Genomic DNA, 18,991 nt, shown 5'->3' with positions numbered 1-18,991 from the left:
CTACCTTCGAAATTGAAAAGAAGCTACAGATCAATGGGTGATACTACTCTCTCTCTTAGCTGGGAGAGAGAGAAAGAGCACACAGGTGCCTGATGCTTCATATACACTGTAATATCACTTCGAAGAGATCTGTAGTCCTTTGCTTTTTTTTTAATTGAGATAAAATTAACATACCATAATATTCACCTTTTTAAAATGTATAATTAAGTGGTTTGTAGTATAGTCACATGTTGTACAACCCTCACCACCATCTAATTCCAGAACATTTTTTTATCATCCTGGAAAGAAATCCTGTACCCATTAAATAGTCACTTCCTATTCCCCCATGCCCTAGCCCCTGGCAACCACTAATCGTTCAACCAAAATCTTTGGAGCCTGTTCTGGGTATTTCATATAAATGGAATCATATGATCCATGGCCTCATATCCATGCTTCTTTCAACATGCTTCTTTCACTTAGCGTAATGTTTTCAGGGTCCATCCATGTTGTAGCATGTAGCGGTATTTCGTTCCATTATATGGCCAAATAATATTCCATTGTATGGATATACTACATTTTATCCATTCATCATTTGGATTGTTTCTGCTTTTTGGCTATTAGGAATAATGCCGCTATGAACATTCATGTACAAGTGTTGGTGTGGGGATATGTTTTCATTTCTTTTGAGTATATACCTAGGAGTGGAATTGCTGGGTGATATGGTACCTCTGACTAACAGTCTGTTTTACGGGCTCAGCTCCTGTCATTAGCTCTTAAGGCCTCTCCAGTCCTTTTTACCCATTCAACATAAGAATAGAATCTGGTAAATCTAAAAGGAAAGCCTTGGACAGAGAGAATGCCAGCCCATTCATTTCTCTGTGATCATCTGTCGCTGCTTCTGTTTTGGAAGGATAGTGCCAGTGTTTCTCTCATTCTTAAAGGGTAAAGAATTGGTCTTTCTGATTTAGTGAGATAGTAAGCCTTACCTTTTGGAAACAGAGTCCGCAAAATAGCTTTTAGTACTTTGCATTCAGCTGAGGCTCCTTTTTAAACTGTTGAGTAAATTTAGCTATATGTATAGACATACTCATTTTTTTGTAATTCCTTTTTAACAGATCTTCAGGATTTATTCCACAAGACTGGCCAGGACATGGATGGGAAACTGACCTACCAGGAAATCTGGAACTCCTTAGGTTCTGCTGTGCCAGAACTAGAGACTTTGAGAGCATTTGATTCTGATGGCGATGGAAGATACTCTTTCCTGGAGCTAAGGGTAGCTTTAGGTGTCTAGCCTCATCAGGCATATTTTAGAAATGGGTATATACCCAGGACTACCTAATACCTACTCACCTAACACAAACAGCCCATCGATCCTCCAGTCCTCCAAACTACTGTAGCAGACACATTGCCACCTTTTAACTTGTTTGAAAAAGCTATAAAGAAAAGTTATTTTTTTAAAAAAGAAGGCCATGTTACCTATATGATATTTAGAAATCTATGATTTCCTACAACCAGTAAGATCTTAATTTCAAAATTGCCAGGAAAAAAGTCAAGCCCTCTTTTTTTTTCTCTTTCCTTTTTTTTTTAGGGAAGGAAACCTTATCTTTTAAAACTGGAAAGTGTGTATATAGAGAGAATAAGCCACCTTTTATATTTCACATAAATTTGCCTTAAATTAGCTGCACTTTATACAGACTCAGAAAATGTCTTTCTTTTAAAAGCTAGACCTTTTCTGTTTGTAAATATTTAAAATGAAAGAAAGAATTGTGCATATTTTGTGGGAAGTCGGAAGAATGGTTTGAAACAGGCTGTGAACAAATGACTTGTTATTAAAAATCGCTAATGTTGGTAACAGCTGAAGCTGTGTCCATGTCTCCTTAAGGCACCTCCTTCAGGTGCTGCTGTGGCGTTTGCCTTGGAGGCTGGAGGAATAGATTTGGGGAGGTGACCCTGTAAGGACAGTGCTGCCTCCTGGCTCAGAAAAGTAAGATTCTGGCTGTTTGTTCCTGTCCCCTCGGCTGATCCCAACCTGTGAACCAGAGAAGCCTTGTTGGGGGTTTTTTCACTTTTAATCCTATTTCAGGGTTTATGAGCATAAACAGTTATGCATTGGGGAGCTACATTTTCCCCACTGAGTGAGCTCGATTATCTTCCCCCACCCGCCCACTCAAACCTCTCTTAGCTGTAGCTGGCGGCCGCCTCTGGTGCAGGCTCCATTCTGAATGGCAGGGCTGCGCTCCTCAGCTCACTGTCTCCACCGGCTACCCAGGAGGGGCTTTAGGGCATAGCTTTGCCCCTCATTGTGACCAGGAAGCTCCTTGACGTTTTACCTGGAGGCCTACCAAGAAGAACGTAGTATGTTCCTCTGTGGGCTAAAGCCAAAGGGGTTGTGAAATGCAGCACATGAAATCACATCAGGTTCCCTTACAGGTGTCAGCTCAGAAGTAGCTAGAGGCATTGTGTCCAGAGGATGCCGAACCATATCAAGTAGGCCTGGGGAGCAGGGGGGCATCACACGATGGCAGCAAGGTTTTTCAAATCTCTTAACAAGCAAGTGTACTACTCTTCCCTTTAAATACTTCCGTAGGCCTAGTACAAAAGGTCCCCAGACCGGAAGGAATCACACGTCTGTGTCACCTGTGTGTGTGCTGTGCTGTTCTTAGACGCAGGCTTTGGGCAACACGAAAGGAAGAATGTTGTGGAACTTAACTGTTCTATATATAGGCCAAGTCAGGGAGAAACTAGAGCTTTCATGGCACAGACTTTAGTAGAGCTCGTTTCCATTTTCACTTCATCCAAGTTCCCCTGTTACCCAGGGATGCCATCGAGCACCTTTAAACATTTAAGGGCTGGTTTTTTTCTTTATGTAGTGTTCAGTTTAGTGTTGGCTAACTTTGATTTTTTTTCTGAAAGTATTAACATTTAGTTAAAGCAAGATGAAGTCTTTTCCCATGAATGTGTCTGCTTACCTCATTTGGCTTGTGCTTCTCTTTTTTTAAAAAAAAAAAAACATTTTTTTGCCTACCTGAGCTATTTCTCTTTCTTGGAAAGGTTAAAATATAGCATAAAGTTAGCCTGGCATTTTAGGTAACTTGAAGACCACTCTTTTTCTTCTGGCTGCCTTCCTTGCACCTCCCCCCTTTTTAAATATATATACCCTTATAGATTTTGTAACAACCAAATAAAATTCTAGCAATAAATTGAACTATACTGCTATATTTGTATATACTGTACCATAAATAGTATGTCTGTACCTGGAAGGTATTTTTTTGAGAACTGATTTATATGAAATATACTTGAGGGTAATGTAGCTTGTCCATTTTAGTTTCAAATTCTTAATTCATAGGCAGATACTCTGAGGACCGCTTAAGTCTTTGTTGTCTGTACTTTTCTTTTGTATCAGATAGCTACACCTGGAGAAGGCAGTTTTGTTTTTCAGTTTCTCACCTGTTTGTCCCACCTCGAGCTCAGCTGGTTCGCATCATCCTGGAGCTAGCTGGACCGTACCAATTGCTGTCACATCAGGCAGAGGTCTTCTGGCCACACTCTCAGACTGACTACCCTTGCCGTGCTGCTGCCCTAGCTTCCAGGCAGAACGAGGGCATCAGGTTGAGGAGATTCATTGGCTTAAGAGTTTGATGAGCCTATTCTTCGGTGTTTATTTGGGAGTTTTATTTGAAAGTTGTCTGAACTTCCCCAACCTGTGACTTTTGAGCTGTACTCAAGCCTCCTTGCCTCCTATCTCAGCTCTGAGAGGAAGATTGGGTTTTGCTGTTTGTTTCAAATACTTTCACCTTTTCCCCCTGGCAGCTTCTGCTGAGGCTTTCTTAAGTGACCCAAAGCACAGCTGCTCGGTCCTTCTTTTCTTTTGCCTGTACTGTCTGGGATAATGTTTACTTCAAGAGCCTCCCTATAAATCAGAGGACCAAAAAGGTGTTCTAGGAAGAGAAGAATCAAAGGAATAGAGAACCTGGCTTAGGGATAAGGGTAATGTCCTCTTAAGGGCAGAGAGGGACCTGGCACCTAGGACAGTACACCCTTCACCTGCTGCTGGCTACTTTTCCTGCCAGTGGTGTTTCCTCACTTTATGTTGCTTTGCTGGACGCAACTCCGTTGCCCCCACTTCCCACTGCTGGTCTTGCGGTCACAGTTGAAGACTTTGAGTGTGATGGGCTCATACTCATAATGGCCTGCTGTTGAGTTGTTTTTAGTGACAGCTTTTGTTTGCTACACACCTCATTGGCTTACTTACCAACACCAGCTAGATGTGGTCCCTTCTTTCATATCCAAACCAGAACACATTTGGGTATTCCTGAGACTTTATAGAGTGTGTATTGTTTGTTATACGAACCTAACCTACCTTGTTGTTTTCTCATATTAAGAAATGTAAATCTACTTTGCTTTAGTGGAGCTATTTTGGTAATGTATGAGCAATTTTGGTTCTGTTTGGAGAGTGAATTCAAGGTCTCTGACTTGAGCTTTGCTTACTTCATATCAGTAATACAGCTATTTTAATTTATCTAAATAAAATACTTCCTTTTTCTCCCAGTGTCTGTGATTAAAGGTTCCCCCCTCCCCCGCCATACCTTCAGTTACTAAGAAAACAAAAATCTGCTTTGATCCCTATTTGTATAGACTCCTTTCTCCTTTTGAAAGCAAGAACTAACAGATGGTGAAGAATCTGCCTTAAGAACTGCAGTATCTAGCCTGAAAAAGTGAAGGCTGCTGCTTGGGCATCTGCAGGGTTGTGGGGGGTGGTAAGGGGAGAGGGAGTCCCTTCCCCTCTCTGTATCAGCCAAGCTCCACTTGGGTCTCCATTGGTGTTTTGCGTTTGGGGGTTTTTTTGGTTTGGTCGGTTAGTTGGGTTTTTTTTTGTTGTTTTTTTGGTTCTTGGAGTTTTTTTTTAAGATTCAGTGGAAGAGCGTGTTGACAAGGAATGTTCCACTGCCTTTTTATACAGGGGGTGGGGGGTGAAACCCATTCCAAGAGAAAGGTCATATAGGGGCTGGGGCTTTTTCACACACAGAAAAAAAAAAAATGAGAAAAATTACACGTTTGCTAGGGTTCTAGGATTATACACACATAAGCAAACATACACGATCTGGGTGGCCTTTCCCTTCAGGGAAGACATAAAGCTTAGCTCATTTACAAATATGGTCAGATTATTTCCTCATTCCCAAAGTGAAGGGGAAAATTTATATCCCGGGGTGGAACTGGGCTTTCTTTTTTTTTAAGATTTTATTTATTTGAGAGAGAGCACAAGCAGGGGGAGCAGCAGAGACAGATGGAGAAGCAGGTTCCCTGATCAGCAGGGACTCTGGGCTCAATACCAGGACTCCAGGATCATGACCTGAGCTGAAGGCAGGCTTAACAAACTGAGCCACCCAGGCACCCCTGGGCTTTCTTATCTTCAGAGTGGGACCAAAAGCCAGTATTCTCTCCTTTTAGGATTGTTTCCAAAATGCACAAAAATATCCCCTATAATGGGTATTAACTTTTGGAAGGTCCATGGATCCCTTTGATAAAGATTTAAAAAAATTAATTTTCTGTGTAATTTTAGAGGGTTCAATGACCTGCCCTCCTCCTAAGCCAATTCATGGACCAAGTTAATTATGCCCTGCAGACATGCACGTGCACACACAAACACAAACATTTGCCAAGTGTTTTCTAACAAGATTTATCATTAGGGAAAGGACACCATGGTGTATGCTGAGAAGACCAAGAACTTTGATGCCAGGCAGATGTAAATTTGAGACCTAGCTCTGCAGTATAAAAACAATATGCCCTTGGAACCTGTCTCCTCATTTATAAGTGGAGGATTGTGAGGTCCATTTGGCAGTTTTCTTGTATTAGACATAATGTAGAGACGACCATAAAAGAACTCTGCATCATCAATATTAATAAAGAATGCAATTCAGCCAGCAATGCAGTGTGGCTCACGGATCTCACAATGACTTGTTTTGCATGTGACACAGTCACTGTGAATTGCCATGGCTCACGCACCCCCAACAGCTCTCACTCTTGTGGCAGCTGTGCTAAATGTCCCACAGAACAGCAGTGCCACTGGGTACCTGGCCCATGGTCTAGCATGCGTTTTTGGTCTTAAAATACTGAATAGAGGGATGTTGAGCTCATGTTTACTGATTCTCTGTGTCTCCCCACAGCCAACTCTCTGGTTCCCATTTATGACCTTCAGCTCTTTTTGCAAAGTGCCCCCATCAAACGGGAAGGACATTGCCCTCCTAATGACAAATGAGACACAAGGGAGCCTTGGGCTTTTTCTCAGTCTTTCATAATGTGACATCCAGATGGGCTCTGGCCTCTGTGTCAGTACCACCTTCCTGGGGTTAGCTCCATTTTCCTGCTCTGCCCCTGATACCTCCAGCTCCCACCCTCAGTGAGAGGAAACTATAATTCTGAAGCAAAAGGCTTGGCACTGAAGCAGCGGTCTCCATGGGCCATAGTGGGGAGGGAATGGAAGTGGACGTTCCTTTCAGGACAAGTGTCCAAAGGGTAGGAGACTGAGTGGTTCAGCACTGGGGGCAGGTTGCACAGGGAAAGGGCAAAGGGCACCTCCTGGAAGACGGGAACTGGGACTGGGGAGCTGGTGTGGGACCGCAGCATTGGCGAAGGTAGGGGCTGCCGCGGAGGTCGTAGCGGGGCAGGGGCCTCCACCTTGGGGCTGCTGTCTTGGGCGGCAGAGTTCCTGCCCGCCGGTATGTCCAAATTCCATAGAGGATCTGCATTCTGGACCTCAGTCTCGGTCTTGGTGACAGCAGGGGGAGGGCCCGTGTTGATGGCTGTGTTCATGCCATAATGCCGACGCTTGTTAATCCAGTACAACAGCGGGCTGTAGGTGAACGTGGCGGCCCTCATCACCTCCACCCACTCCTGGGCACGCTCTTCCCGCCGCAAGTTCTTCCTCCAGTGCAGAAAGAGAATGCAGCCGCCGGTTACCACAGAACACAGCCCCAGGAATCCGAAATACAGTGAGACCCACACTGAGGCAAGAAAGAAAAAGAGGCAAGCTGGTTGATAGCTCTAACTTGGGGCCTGAGCTATTTCTCATTCCTCTCCCTATCCCATTCATCAATTATCCCATCCTCTTAACTACTTTCTCCATTCCCCCTTCCCTCCTCATTGACTTGCCTCATCAATCTCTTATTCAGTCAATGCTAGATTTCCAGGGAGCTTAAGAGGCCACCTTTAGCCCTTTACAGATCAGGAAAGCTAGGTCTAGAGGGGCCATGACCTGCCCAGACTTGGTCAAGCCTCTTGTTCCCAACCCTGGACCCATCCAATCCATCTGATTGAGAAGCCTTACTAAAGGCAAAACCCATCAAGGAAGTAAGTTTATAGGGGACGGGGACACCAGTGTCCCATCCCATTCCACCATACCCCTTATCCATTCAGCTGTCATGGTCCTAGGGTATTCATTGTACCCCTCTCTGGTTCAGCAGAGAAACATCTCTGCCCCCAATCCCTAGTTTTCTAGAGGAAAGTATAGCCTAACTGCTTAGCACTCCTCCATACAGGCCACCACCCATCCACGTAAAAAGTCTTCCCTGAGTGTCTGCCCCACACTAAGGGCACAAGGCAAGAGGCAGGGACTGGAAGGGCATTTACCACCAGGGAGGCTCAGGTCCTCCTGCTGGGAATCCATAAGGTCAAGCCTTGGTCCCCAGCTGATGGCTCTGGGGAGAGGGAGCTCACCTACCCGTCTGCCCAGCCAATAGAAGGCCCTGGAATGCTTAGTCCCATTGTTCCCTAAAGGTGAGGTCACTGGGTTCTGAGCATTAAACATTCTAGAGGCAGTGCTTGTGAAGTCTTGGGTTGATGGAAGGAAGGGACTCTATCCAATGGTATCTCGTAGGCCTAGTGTGTGTCTCTGCTGCCAGGGACTGACCCACCCACTGAATTGTCTGCCCCCCACCTCTTATGGTAAACCCACAGAGAAGCCCCCAGGTGTCCCAGGGGTCTATCCATGTTTCTGGGCTTCAAGAAACAGTTGATGGATACCTGTTGCCAGGGAGGAGTGGGGCAGGGAGCATACACAGCTTTGGGCAGCCTTGCCTTCAAGACCTTTTTTTTTAAGGTTTTATTTATTTGAAAGAGAGAGAGAGCACAAGCTGCGGGGGGCGGGGGTGGCAGGCAGAGGGAGAAGCAGACTCCCCGCTAAGCAGGGAGCCTGATGCGGGGCTCCATCCCAGGACCCTGGGATCATGACCTGAACCAAAGGCAAACACTTAACTGACTGAGCCACCCAGGCGCCCCACCCTCAAGACTTCTATAACCTTTCTAACTAACAAGTGTTAGCAAGTGTTTCCTGGGCATCAGGCCCTGTAGGAGTGCCCCACCATCCAGCCCTACCTCTCTTTCCAGCCTCACCGTCCTCCGTATCCTTCACACACCTTGCCCTCTGACCAGGCCAGACTCTGGAACAGACCCAGCCTATTCACATCTCTAGAGTTTTGCTCACACTGCTCCTCCACCTAGGAGTGCCCTTCCCACTTCCCTGGACTGAACAGCTACTTATCCTTCAAGGCCCAGTTCAGTTCCCCTGACTCCGTGACAGTTGTTTCTGTTGGCTTCCCCAAATCCCATCATGTCCAGTTTGAAGGGACCTAGACAGTTGTGTGGTCCAGCTCCAGTCAGATGCTTGAGCCCTGGGGGTAGATGTCCCCCACCCAGCAGCCAGCGCCGCAGGACTCACCTGAGTGTGACGTGCCACACCTCCTGGGGCAGCTCAGTTAGAAAGCCCTTCCCTAATGAAGCCCAAGTCTGCCTCCCTGAGGTTGTACCCCTGGGCCTAGCTCAGCTACTGGCGCCATTTAATTACTTCCCCCTTTATAACCCCACCCCCCACCGATGTGTGACTGGGGACACTATTCAGCTCAGATTTCCCTCCAGGTTCCCCTTACACTCGCTCTCCTATCTCATTTGTCCACAGGTAGGGCAAGCATGCTCCTGTATCAAGGCCTTTGTACTCCCTGTTCCCTCAATCTGGACGGCCCTTCTCCCAGATACCCAGACAGATGATTCCCTCATTTCCATCGGCATTCTGCTCAAGGGTCCCCGTATCTCTCTCTTAGCCTGCTCCGTTTTTCTGCATAGCATATATCCTCACATAACATTACAATCGACCCTGGAACAACATGGAGATTAGGGACTATGACCCCTGCACAGGTGAAAATCCATCTGCAACTTTTGACTCCCTCAAACTTAACTACTAATAGCCTATTGTTGACCAGCAACCTTACCAATAACAGAAATTGTTGATTAACACATATTATGCGGGCGCCTGGGTGACTCAGTCGGTTAAGCGTCTGCCTTTGGCTCGGGTCATTGGGATCGAGCCCCGTGTCAGGCTCTCTGCTCAGCTGGAAGCCTGCTTCTGCCTGACACTCTGCCTGCTTGTGCTTGCGTGCACTCTCTGTCAAAGAAATAAATAAAATCTTTTAAAAAAAACCCCACATACTATGCATATATAAATTATTATATATTTTTTAGATTTATTGAGAGAGTGCGTGCACACAAGAGGGGGGAGAGGGGCAGAGGAAGAGAGACTCAGACTCCGTGCTGAGCATGGAGTCCGACAGGGGCTCAATCCCAGGACCCTGAGATCATGACCTGAGCCAAAACTAAGAGTCAGACGCTTGACCAACTGAGCCACCCAGGCGCCCCCATATACCGTATTCTTACAAATTAAGTAAGCTAGAGAAAAGAAAAATGTTAAGGAAATCATAAGAGAAAACACATTAACAGTGTTGTAAAAAATCCACGTGTAAGTGGACCTGCGCAATTGAAACCAGTGTTGTTCAAGGGTCAACTGTTTGTTATCTCTCATCCCACTAGAATGTAAGATCCATGAATTAGTAAACAAGGAAATAAATACCTAAGAATAGTCATAACTGCTATGAAGAAAATAAAATAAGGTAACGGGATAAAGAATATAAACGGATAGCATGCATCAAGAAAAGTTCCTTTGAGGTGCCGACTTATGAACTGAGCCATAAATGATGAGGAGGCCGCCACATGCAGATCCAAGCAGAGGGATCATCAGCCAGTGCAAGGATCCTGAGGCAGGTATAGGTCAGCACAGTCGAAGGACTTACTAATCTCCGAGTCCACCACACTACTTCTAGCACAGGCCAGGGCCTAGGACCAACCCCCATGAGTGCAGGCTGTACTGAGAAGAGTTGAAGGCTCTGACCCTACCCCAGAGGAGTCCACCATTCACGAGGGGTTTCTACCACGTAAGACCCAGACAGGAAGGACTTCCACGAAGGCAAACTGATCATGCCATTGTAGTGGGCTTGCCTCAGGGCTGGCCCTCTATGGTGGGAGAAGGTGAGACACAGAGATGTAGATGTCACTGTGTCTGACCCCAGTAATTCCCGCTTGGTTCAAGGGGATGAAGAAGATGGTGGTAGAGCATTACAAGGATCAAAAACAGCCAAAATCAAGACTTGTTAGGACAGACCCAGGTGTCTCTTTGGAGAGGAGGTTTGGCTGGAGTTCAAGGTGGATGTCAGGAAGCAGAGGGAGTGGAGGAGACGGAGCGCAGAGGCTGCTGGGCCCGAGCGGGAAGGCGTGGAGCCGGGCAGGCTCGGGGAAGGAGACGGGCCGCGGCACCCCGAGGGGCCGGGCGAGCGGCCGAACGCGCGGCTCCGCGGCCGAGCCGCGAGCCCCCCTCCTACCCGCCCCGCCTCGCCTTCCCCAGAGCCCGGAACCTTCCGCGCGCGGAACCTCGGTGCCGGAGCCGGGGCGCAGCGGACCCAGAGCGCGATGGAGCAGGCGCGCGGGCCGCGGGCTGAGGCCGACGCGCCGGAGGAGGAGGAGGGGGCGGCCATGGCTGCCGTGGCGGCGGCGGCGGGTGGCACGGGACCGGCCGTGTTGCAGGTGGCCGGTTTGTACCGGGGACTGTGCGCCGTGCGCAGCCGCGCCCTAGGCCTGGGGCTCGTGTCCCCCGCGCAGCTGCGCGTGTTCCCGGTGCGCCGCGGCTCTGGCGGGCCCGCGGGGGGCGCCGACGGCAGCGGGGTCGGGGCCGAGCTCGAGGCCAACCCCTTCTACGACCGCTACCGGGACAAGATCCAGCAGCTGCGCAGGTGCGGATCCCGGCCGACCGGCGGTGGGCGGGGAGGGGGGCGCGCGGCCCACGTTTCTGGTGGATCCGACGCCTTCAGTGCTTAGAACAACCCCGCGACGTGGGGCCCGGTTGCTCTCCGCACTCTGTAGATGATGTGTCTGTGGGCTCAGAGAAGCAAGGTGACTTGCTAACATCACACAGCTAGTCTCAGAAATGAGTGTCTGCAAAGTCCTGCCTCTTCCCCCAAGTTGTCTTTCCTTGTGCTCTAGTTCTCAAAACGCTGAGGTGGAATCCTGTGTCGGCCCTGATGAAGTAGACGGTTCCAACAGACCTGCCCTGATTACAGAAACGGGAACATAGAGCCTTCCAGAGAAGGGACTTGACTTGCTCAAGGTCACATATTGAGTCACTGAGGCCTGGCCTAGAGCTCGGGTTCCTAGGCTTCTAGCTATAGCCCTGACTACAAGGAAAGGAGGTTGGGGGAGGGAGCAGGACATCAAAGACTAATGGAGTCACAGATGGATCATCCGTTGAACCAACCCTGTCATTAAGAGGAGGAAACAGAATCAGAGAGCGGCGGCGACCTGCCAGAGGTCACACAGCTGGTTGGGATTCATCTGATTTGGGATCCAGGGCTCCTAACACTACCCCTCAGCTTCCAGATAAAAGGACTTGGAGATAAGAGGCTTGAGGTGGGTGCAAGGGGACCAAGGGAGGGTCTGAAGAGTTAAAGTGGAAAGAGCTGAAGGAGATGAAAGGTGAAAATTAGAGGGGCTTGGGAGAGAGTCTGGCAGGGTAGGCAGGCAGTTGTCTTAGAAGGGTAACCAAAAACTGCATACTGTTACTTCTTTGAGTTCTGTCTCATCTCCACTTCCATGACCTTAATGTCCTCCTCCAGCATCTTCTGGACTCTTGCAGTCATCCTCTAGCTAGTCTTCCCCACTTCCACCCCAGTCCATCTCACTGCTGCTGTGGTGATCTTTCTTCCCTTTTTGAAAAAACTGACAGAATAAAGGAATGAGTATTTTTTGCCCTTTTTCCAGCAGCGTTCAAATATACTCAAGGATTTCTCTTCTTTAAAACCTTTCCTTGACCTACATTCCCCTCCAGCCTTTTCTCATGGATCCCTTTCACAGGCAGCATCTTAGGAGAGCTGTCTGCGTATACTCTGAATACTTTACAGTTGCCATTCATTCTTATTCATGAACCAACTAATGGCTGGTTTTACTCTCCTTCCCCACCAGCTCATTCCCATCAATATTTACACATACTGCTGTCTCAAAGAGTGAGCGTTCCAAAGCACCCTCACTGACTCTAGATAATCTCCATATTCCTTAGTGTTCCACACAAGGTTTTCATGCTGTAGCATCTGTCAGTCTCTCTATATTCACTAAAACCTAGGCCCTTGGAGCACCAGACACAAGTTTGATGTGAGCCAATAGCAGGACAAGGCTGTGTGCCCTCTTGACTCCTTCAGCCTAGTATCTAGATTTTTGCATCACACTTTGCATTGGTGAATTGGGAGTATTTGATCTAGCTGCAGGCCTACTATATCTAGAATGTGGACAAACTGGAGGGTGTCCAGAGAGCAGGTTTATAGTGAGGAAATACTCACAAATCACATATGAAGAGGGGCCAAAAGAACTAAGGAAATTCAACTTACAGAAAACTTTAGGGGGTGACATAATAGCAATTTCCAAGTACTCAAATAAAAGGGATTAGACATTTTTTCTTGTTCCTGAGTGTGAAAGATATAGATGGATAGATTTAGGCTCAGAATGTTTTAATAATGAAAGATGTCCAAAGTGGGAATGCACAGACTCCAATGCCTAGGCCGCCTCTCACTCTATCCACTCAGCATGGCAGGCGCAGGTGTGACTGTGGATGCTTGCAGCACTAACCCTGGTCCTGGCATTTGCAGCCCCAGCAGGTGCCACACCCCACAGGACAGGCCCCCTGGAATGACTCCGCACTGAGTTACTGGCCTGCTATGGAGGGGAGGAAGAAGATCTGCCCATGTAATAGCATGAAGGGAGTAGTGTTTAATGTCTCCTCCGGAACTGAGTTTTATGAAAGAGGGGCCCCGTACAATGTCTTGATCAGGAAGCACTCCACCAGAGAAGTGATCAGGATGTCCTTGAATCCTGCAGACCACACCTGTGACACTACAGGTCTCATGGCCCAGGAGCTGTAATCCCTGTATGATGTCTTCATCAAAGTGTACGATGCCAAATATCACATCGTTGGCTACACAGCCTGAAGAATTCTTAACAAGGATGACAGCCCCAACCTGGACTTCAGGCCTGAAGACCAGCTCATTTTGACATAAAGGACAGGTTCTGATGTTTCGTCTACAGGAGCAAGTTCTTTGGAGAGAGAGTCAGGGAGAAACTCAGGTGCTAAATCTTTTCCTACAAACTATGCGGTTTAAAGCCTCTGAATCACCTGCATCTGAATAAACAGATGTTTAACCTTTTTGTGGGGTGAATAAGATGTCCAGGAACTAGATGTGTTCAAGCAAAAGCTTGACACTCACTGGGAGTGCTGTTGGATTCCTGCCTGAGAAGGACGATCAAGCAAGATGACTTCAGAGTCCCCTTCCCATCTTGAGGATTTGAATTCCAAGTACCCAGAGTATAAGTACCTGTGGGACCAAGGTCTGCATCACCCTAGGAAATAGCATGTTACACAGGACCCTTGAAGATTAACAGTAGTTAAATAACTGGATTTCTTTTTCCACTTTCTTGATTTATAGGCAAATCCTTCAGCCTTTGAATGCCTGTGTCCTCTCTCTCTGGAAGTGCAACATGATGCTTTGTTATTTCGAAATTCAAAAAGTCCCAAGTGGTTTCACTTTTGGTTTACCTTTAATCAGGTCTGATCCAGCTGTTTTTGAATCCCGACTGGAAAAGCGCATTGAGTTTCAGAAGCAGCCGGTGGGGCACTCCAGGCAAGGTGACTTTATCAAATGTGTAGAACAGAAGGTAAGACCTGCCCCCTCTTTGTGTTATTGGCTCACCAGTGTGCTGGTGAGCCCACCAGCCCTAACCTGGGAGTGGGCTCACTGATGGGTCAGCTGGATGAACTGAATGTAGCCTCTCTCTACACAGCTCAGTCTCCATCCATAAATGGTATCCTGCTCTTTCTGGCGAAGTACTGTGGTCATGGTAGAGATATAGAGAGATGAAAAAGGCAGTCCATGCTCCTGGGGGATGCGGTAGAATGGTCAAGGCAAAGCATACCTGGCAGCAGGCTATAGAGATCCGGGACAAAAAAGTGCTTAAAAGCTGCTCTTATCCTTAAACAAGAATCAAAGCTGGGGAAAAGCATGTTGAAATCTAATACAGTGCTTTTCAAACTTTCTGATCATGATCCACAGTGAGAAATGTATTTTACACTGTAGTTCAGTACATACACATGTGTATGATTATAACTGAAGCAGAGTTTTTACAAAACAATGCTTATTTTTACTACATGCAATGCACTTTTTTTTCTTTTAAAAAAACTTTGGCCACAGTCCAGTAAATTGATTTCACAACCTGTGATTTGAAAAATACTAACCTAGGGTGGTACACAGAGCAAATTGGAGTGGGAGCAGCTAATACCAGGAAGGATATGCAGTAATCATGTGTGGGCTGTTTGGGCCTGAAATAACATACAGTGGAAAATTGGGATTCTACATTGTGTTTAGGATGAAAGATATTTATTTAATTTGGGCAGTAACTTTTTTTGCCTTGGGTATTCTAAATTTTAAGAGAATCCACTTGGTCTTTTAATCACTGTTTGAGTTCATAAGAACAAAAGCAAGTCATTGGGTTAATCATTACAAGGTTGGGGAGCAAATTCAACCTCCTATGACAAACATAGTTTACAACTTTATGTGAACAAACAAGTCTCTACTACAAATATTTTAACATATGTAGTTTCCTATAGTAAACATTTATAGTGCCAAGGTTACAAATCAGTAGCTCTTGGAAATATTACTATATTAGAAACTTTAAGTATGACATTGGAAAGCTCTTTGCCCCCTTTTGTAAACAGACTTAGAAATTCAACTTCATGATGACAAGATGCAAACATAAGTCAGGATGGAGCTTAAATTATGACAACGCTTGGGTAAATAATGACTTATTGTCTTTCTCATCTAGCTAGATAGAAGGGGGCTAATGACTCTATTCGCAAAGCCTTTTCTTTGCTCTGAGTCATTGGCTCCCTACCACATGAGACCCAACATCTCCCCCCCTTTTTTTTAAAGGTTTTATTTATTTATTTGAGAGAGAAAGAGAGCACAAGAGCGGAATGAGGGGCAGAGGGAGAAGCAGACTCCCTGCTGAACAGGGAGCCCGACGCAGGGCTTGATCCCGGGACTCGGGGATTATGACCTGTGCCGAAGTCAGAAGCTTAACTGACTAAGCCACCCAGGAGCCCTCCAACATCCCCTTTTTGTAAAAAATATTTTTAATTCTCCATTTTGTACCCTGAAATGAAATTTAGACAATGTAACCCACTAGTAGACATAATTTCGGAGGGGGGGGGGCATCAATATAATGCCCTAGCTGTCATATGAAGGAAAGAACTTTTTTTTAAGATTTATTTATTTATTTATTTTATTAGAGCATGAGCTGGGGAGGTGCAGAGGAAGAGGGAAAAACAGACTCCCCACTGAATGTGGATCCCGACACAGGGCTTGATCCCAGGACCCCAAGATAATGACCTGAGCCGAAGTCAGACGCTTAACTGACTGAGCCACCCAGGCACCCCAAAAACTTTTTTAAGATTTATTTATTTATTTATTTGAGAGAAGAGAGTGTGCACTGTGCTTGAGTGCATGTAAGAATGAAGGGAGGGGCAGAGGGAGAGAATCTTCAAGCAGACTCCCTACTGAGAGTGGAGCCCTGATGTGGAGCTCATGCAGGGCTCAATCTCACAACCCATGAGGTCATGACCTGAGCTGAAACCAACTGAGCCACCCAGATGTCCCAAGGAAAGAACTTTTTCATAAAATACTTATTTAGTAGATGATATGAATGAAATTTCTAAAATGAATGAATGATATAAATGAAATTTTTATGAGTGAACTTTAGTATATAAGTTCTTCAGCACAACTATGCTGTGAAAACTAATGCAGTCATCAGAGTCTCTCACCTATATGTGAAATTACCATAAATATATAAGCAGCAAATACTGACTGGTATAGGGGTGTTGTATTAGTACTTTTAAAAACTTCCAGACCGTGAGCGGTATTGTTATCAGTGATCCTCATGAGATTCCACAATGTGCAGCCTTCTTTTAAGTTATATACTAGTTGCATTTCTAGAAAACTCAGTGTTTGTTAAAGCCATGTTAAAAGAAAGAAGGAAAGAGGGACGCCTGTCGTTAAGTGTCTGCCTTCGGCTCAGGTCATGATCCCAGGGTCCTGGGATCGAGCCCCACATCGGGCTCCCTGCTCAGCGGGAAGCCTGCTTCTCCCTCTCCCACTCCCCCTGCTTGTGTTCCCTCTCTCGCTGTCTCTCTGTGTCAAATAAATAAATAAAATCTTTAAAAAAAAAAAAAGAAAGGAAGGAAAAGCAAAACAGAGTCTAGACCCAGATAATTATTTATTTTTATTTATTTATTTATTTATTTTATTATTATTATTTTTTTAAAGATTTTATTTATTTATTTGACAGAGAGAGACACAGCGAGAGAGGGAACACAAGCAGGGGGAGTGGGAGAGGGAGAAGCAGGCTCCCCGCAGAGCAGGGAGCCCGATGCGGGACTCGATCCCAGGACCCTGGGATCATGACCTGAGCTGAAGGCAATCGCTTAACCAACTGAGCCACCCAGGCGCCCTTATTTATTTATTTTTAAGATTTTATTTATTTATTGGAAAGAGAGAGACAGCGAGAGAGGGAACACAAGCAGGGGGAGTGGGAGAGGGAGAAGCAGGCTCCCCACTGAGCAGAGAGCCCGATGTGGGGCTCGATCCCAGGACCCTGGGATCATGACCTGAGCCGAAGGCAGACACTTAACGACTGAGCCACCCAGGCGTCCCTAGACCCAAATAATTATAAAAAGGTTTTTCACTTATGAGGGCATCTGGCTAGACACTGAAAAATTGTCCAGGATGAGCGAAAATTCTTTATTATGTGGAATTCATTTACAAGATCGCAGCTCCTGGCACCGCTTCCCCTCCCATAAATACGAATGTCCTTATCCAGTCAACTGTTGTGATAACAGAAAAGATGTCCACAGAGATTTCCAAAGCATCAATACGGGAGTAGTAAAGTACCCATTTAAATGTTTTATTAAGGGGCGCCCTGGATAGCTAGTCAGTTAAAGCATCTGCCTTCAGCTCAGGTCATGATCCCAAAGTCCTGGGGTTGAGCCCCAAGTCAGTCTTCCTGCTCAGCGGAGAGTCTGCTTCTCCCTCTCCCTCTGCCACTTCCCCTGTGTGTGCGTTCTCTCTCACTCTCTAATAAATAAATTTAAAAAATAATAATAAACACTTTATTAAGTGCTCTTGAGACTTTTGGCACATACTTTCAACTATAATTTTAATTACTATATTTCATTGGTTCTAAAGCCCACATTTATTTGTTGCATTTTAACATCTCCAGAATTGTCTTAAAATTGATCTGATATGAAAGTATTGTGTTATTATTTAATTGGCATCATTTTCTGATCATAAAACAATGGTGTTTCTTAAGTAGTGTCTTCGGTTAAAATGCAATAAGCTTATACTTGGAACTTAAATTTGTTATTTCTATAAGTACAAGTGGAAATAAAGAATGGATTGGAGGGACATTGTGGGAAAAGAATATACCAGGCTTAGTGATTAAAAGGTGAAGTCGTGGGGTGACTGGGTGGCTCAGTCATTAAGCATCTGCCTTCGGCTCAGGTCGTGATCCCAGCATCCTAAGATCGACTATCTCCAGCCCGCTTCTCCCTCTCCAGCTCCCCCTGCTTGTGTTCCCTCTGCCGCTATCTCTCTCTGTCAAGTAAATAAATAAAATCTAAAAAATAAAAAATAAAAAAATAAAAGGTGAAGACAGCTGTGCAAATGGAGGGTTTCATTTGTTTTGTTTTCATAGTGCACCTGAAAGTGAATGGTATGAAAATGAAATCAATTCTCTTTTTTCTGGAAAGTCTACCTGTGAAGGACAGACTACATTAGGATGCTGCCACTGTGTAGGGGTATGACCAAAAAGACAAGGGTGTATCCAACAGATTTTTCTATGCCAGACTTTTGTCTAATTTGTTTGTACCAGTTCTGTGGGCATCATTTATGAAAGATTTGGATTCCTTGAAGCACAGAATAACAAAAGACAGGATTTTATGCAGACGGTGTTTTTTAGCCTCAGAATCCCAGGTATAGATTGTACTCCTGAAAGGAATGGACTTGAACTGAGAAATTGAGTGAGAGACTTAGAACCAACCCATCCCTATTATCAGAAACCTCATAATAGGATTTCTTGACTGTGGCCTTTATCCGAGATAGCAGGCTAGGAGAAGAAATAATCACTAATTTGATAGAGGGAATATTAAGATTGAGTGCTGGAAAAGACCAGCCTGGTGAGGATGCCTGCCATCAGAAGTGTGTCACAGATGAGAAGCAGCCTTTGAAAATACATTTTTCCATTGCTTACCTCCTTTATGGCTCACCAAGGAGCAGATCAGAGAGCAGAGCACAGGAAACCCAAGCAGGCCTCATTCTGGGAGGGAGTCCCTCATATCCATAGTGGCAGGTATGGATATGGTCTCTAAGTACCGGTAGGTGGTAGTTACTAACAAATCTTTTCTCATCTCTGTGTCTCAAAAGCTTAGTCACAGAAAAGTTGTCTCACAAACAATAACTCATAGAACAGTGTGTACAGTTACTATATAGAATGGAGAAAAGTGAGTTTTCAAGTGTCTGATTACTAAATGAGATATTGTACACTT

At 45.7% G+C, this 18,991-nt stretch overlaps 3 protein-coding genes across 7 annotated transcripts in view; 2 read left to right on the top strand and 1 right to left on the bottom strand.

Moving 5' to 3' along the window:
- Positions 1 to 4,516, top strand: part of EFCAB14 (EF-hand calcium binding domain 14) — a 38,733-nt gene extending 34,217 nt beyond the window's left edge. For all 4 annotated transcript variants that reach the window (XM_021684277.1, XM_021684276.1, XM_044914499.1 and 1 more), the window contains one exon: positions 1,095 to 4,516. In XM_021684277.1, the coding sequence (XP_021539952.1) occupies positions 1,095 to 1,270 (176 nt within the window). In that variant the 3' untranslated portion in view covers positions 1,271 to 4,516. The remainder of the gene's footprint in view (positions 1 to 1,094) is intronic.
- A 1,746-nt stretch (positions 4,517 to 6,262) lies between these two features.
- TEX38 (testis expressed 38) lies at positions 6,263 to 7,658 on the bottom strand. The gene is made up of 2 exons (XM_021683879.1): positions 7,606 to 7,658; positions 6,263 to 6,980 (listed from the first exon to the last, which is right to left on the bottom strand). Exons 1-2 carry the CDS (start codon positions 7,640 to 7,642, stop codon positions 6,388 to 6,390), a joined length of 630 nt encoding a protein of 209 aa, XP_021539554.1. The 5' UTR covers positions 7,643 to 7,658; the 3' UTR covers positions 6,263 to 6,387.
- Positions 7,659 to 10,742: 3,084 nt separating this feature from the next.
- Positions 10,743 to 18,991, top strand: part of ATPAF1 (ATP synthase mitochondrial F1 complex assembly factor 1) — a 28,606-nt gene continuing 20,357 nt past the window's right edge. For both annotated transcript variants that reach the window (XM_044914023.1, XM_021683878.1), the window contains exons 1-2: positions 10,743 to 11,087; positions 13,944 to 14,052. In XM_044914023.1, coding sequence (XP_044769958.1) covers positions 10,768 to 11,087; positions 13,944 to 14,052 — 429 coding nt within the window. In that variant the 5' untranslated portion in view covers positions 10,743 to 10,767. The remainder of the gene's footprint in view (positions 11,088 to 13,943; positions 14,053 to 18,991) is intronic.

Source organism: Neomonachus schauinslandi, chromosome 4, assembly GCF_002201575.2.
Source record: "Neomonachus schauinslandi chromosome 4, ASM220157v2, whole genome shotgun sequence".
Taxonomy (NCBI): domain Eukaryota; kingdom Metazoa; phylum Chordata; class Mammalia; order Carnivora; family Phocidae; genus Neomonachus; species Neomonachus schauinslandi.
This window is presented reverse-complemented; position numbering and strand designations above follow the sequence as displayed.

Coding starts and splice junctions, on each gene's coding strand:
- TEX38 (XM_021683879.1), bottom strand. CDS start 7,642: ATGGATTCCCAGCAGGAGGACCTGAGCCTCCCTGGTG. Junction 6,981..7,605: donor GGACCTGAGCCTCCCTGGTG/GTAAATGCCCTT, acceptor TTCTTGCCTCAG/TGTGGGTCTCACTGTATTTC.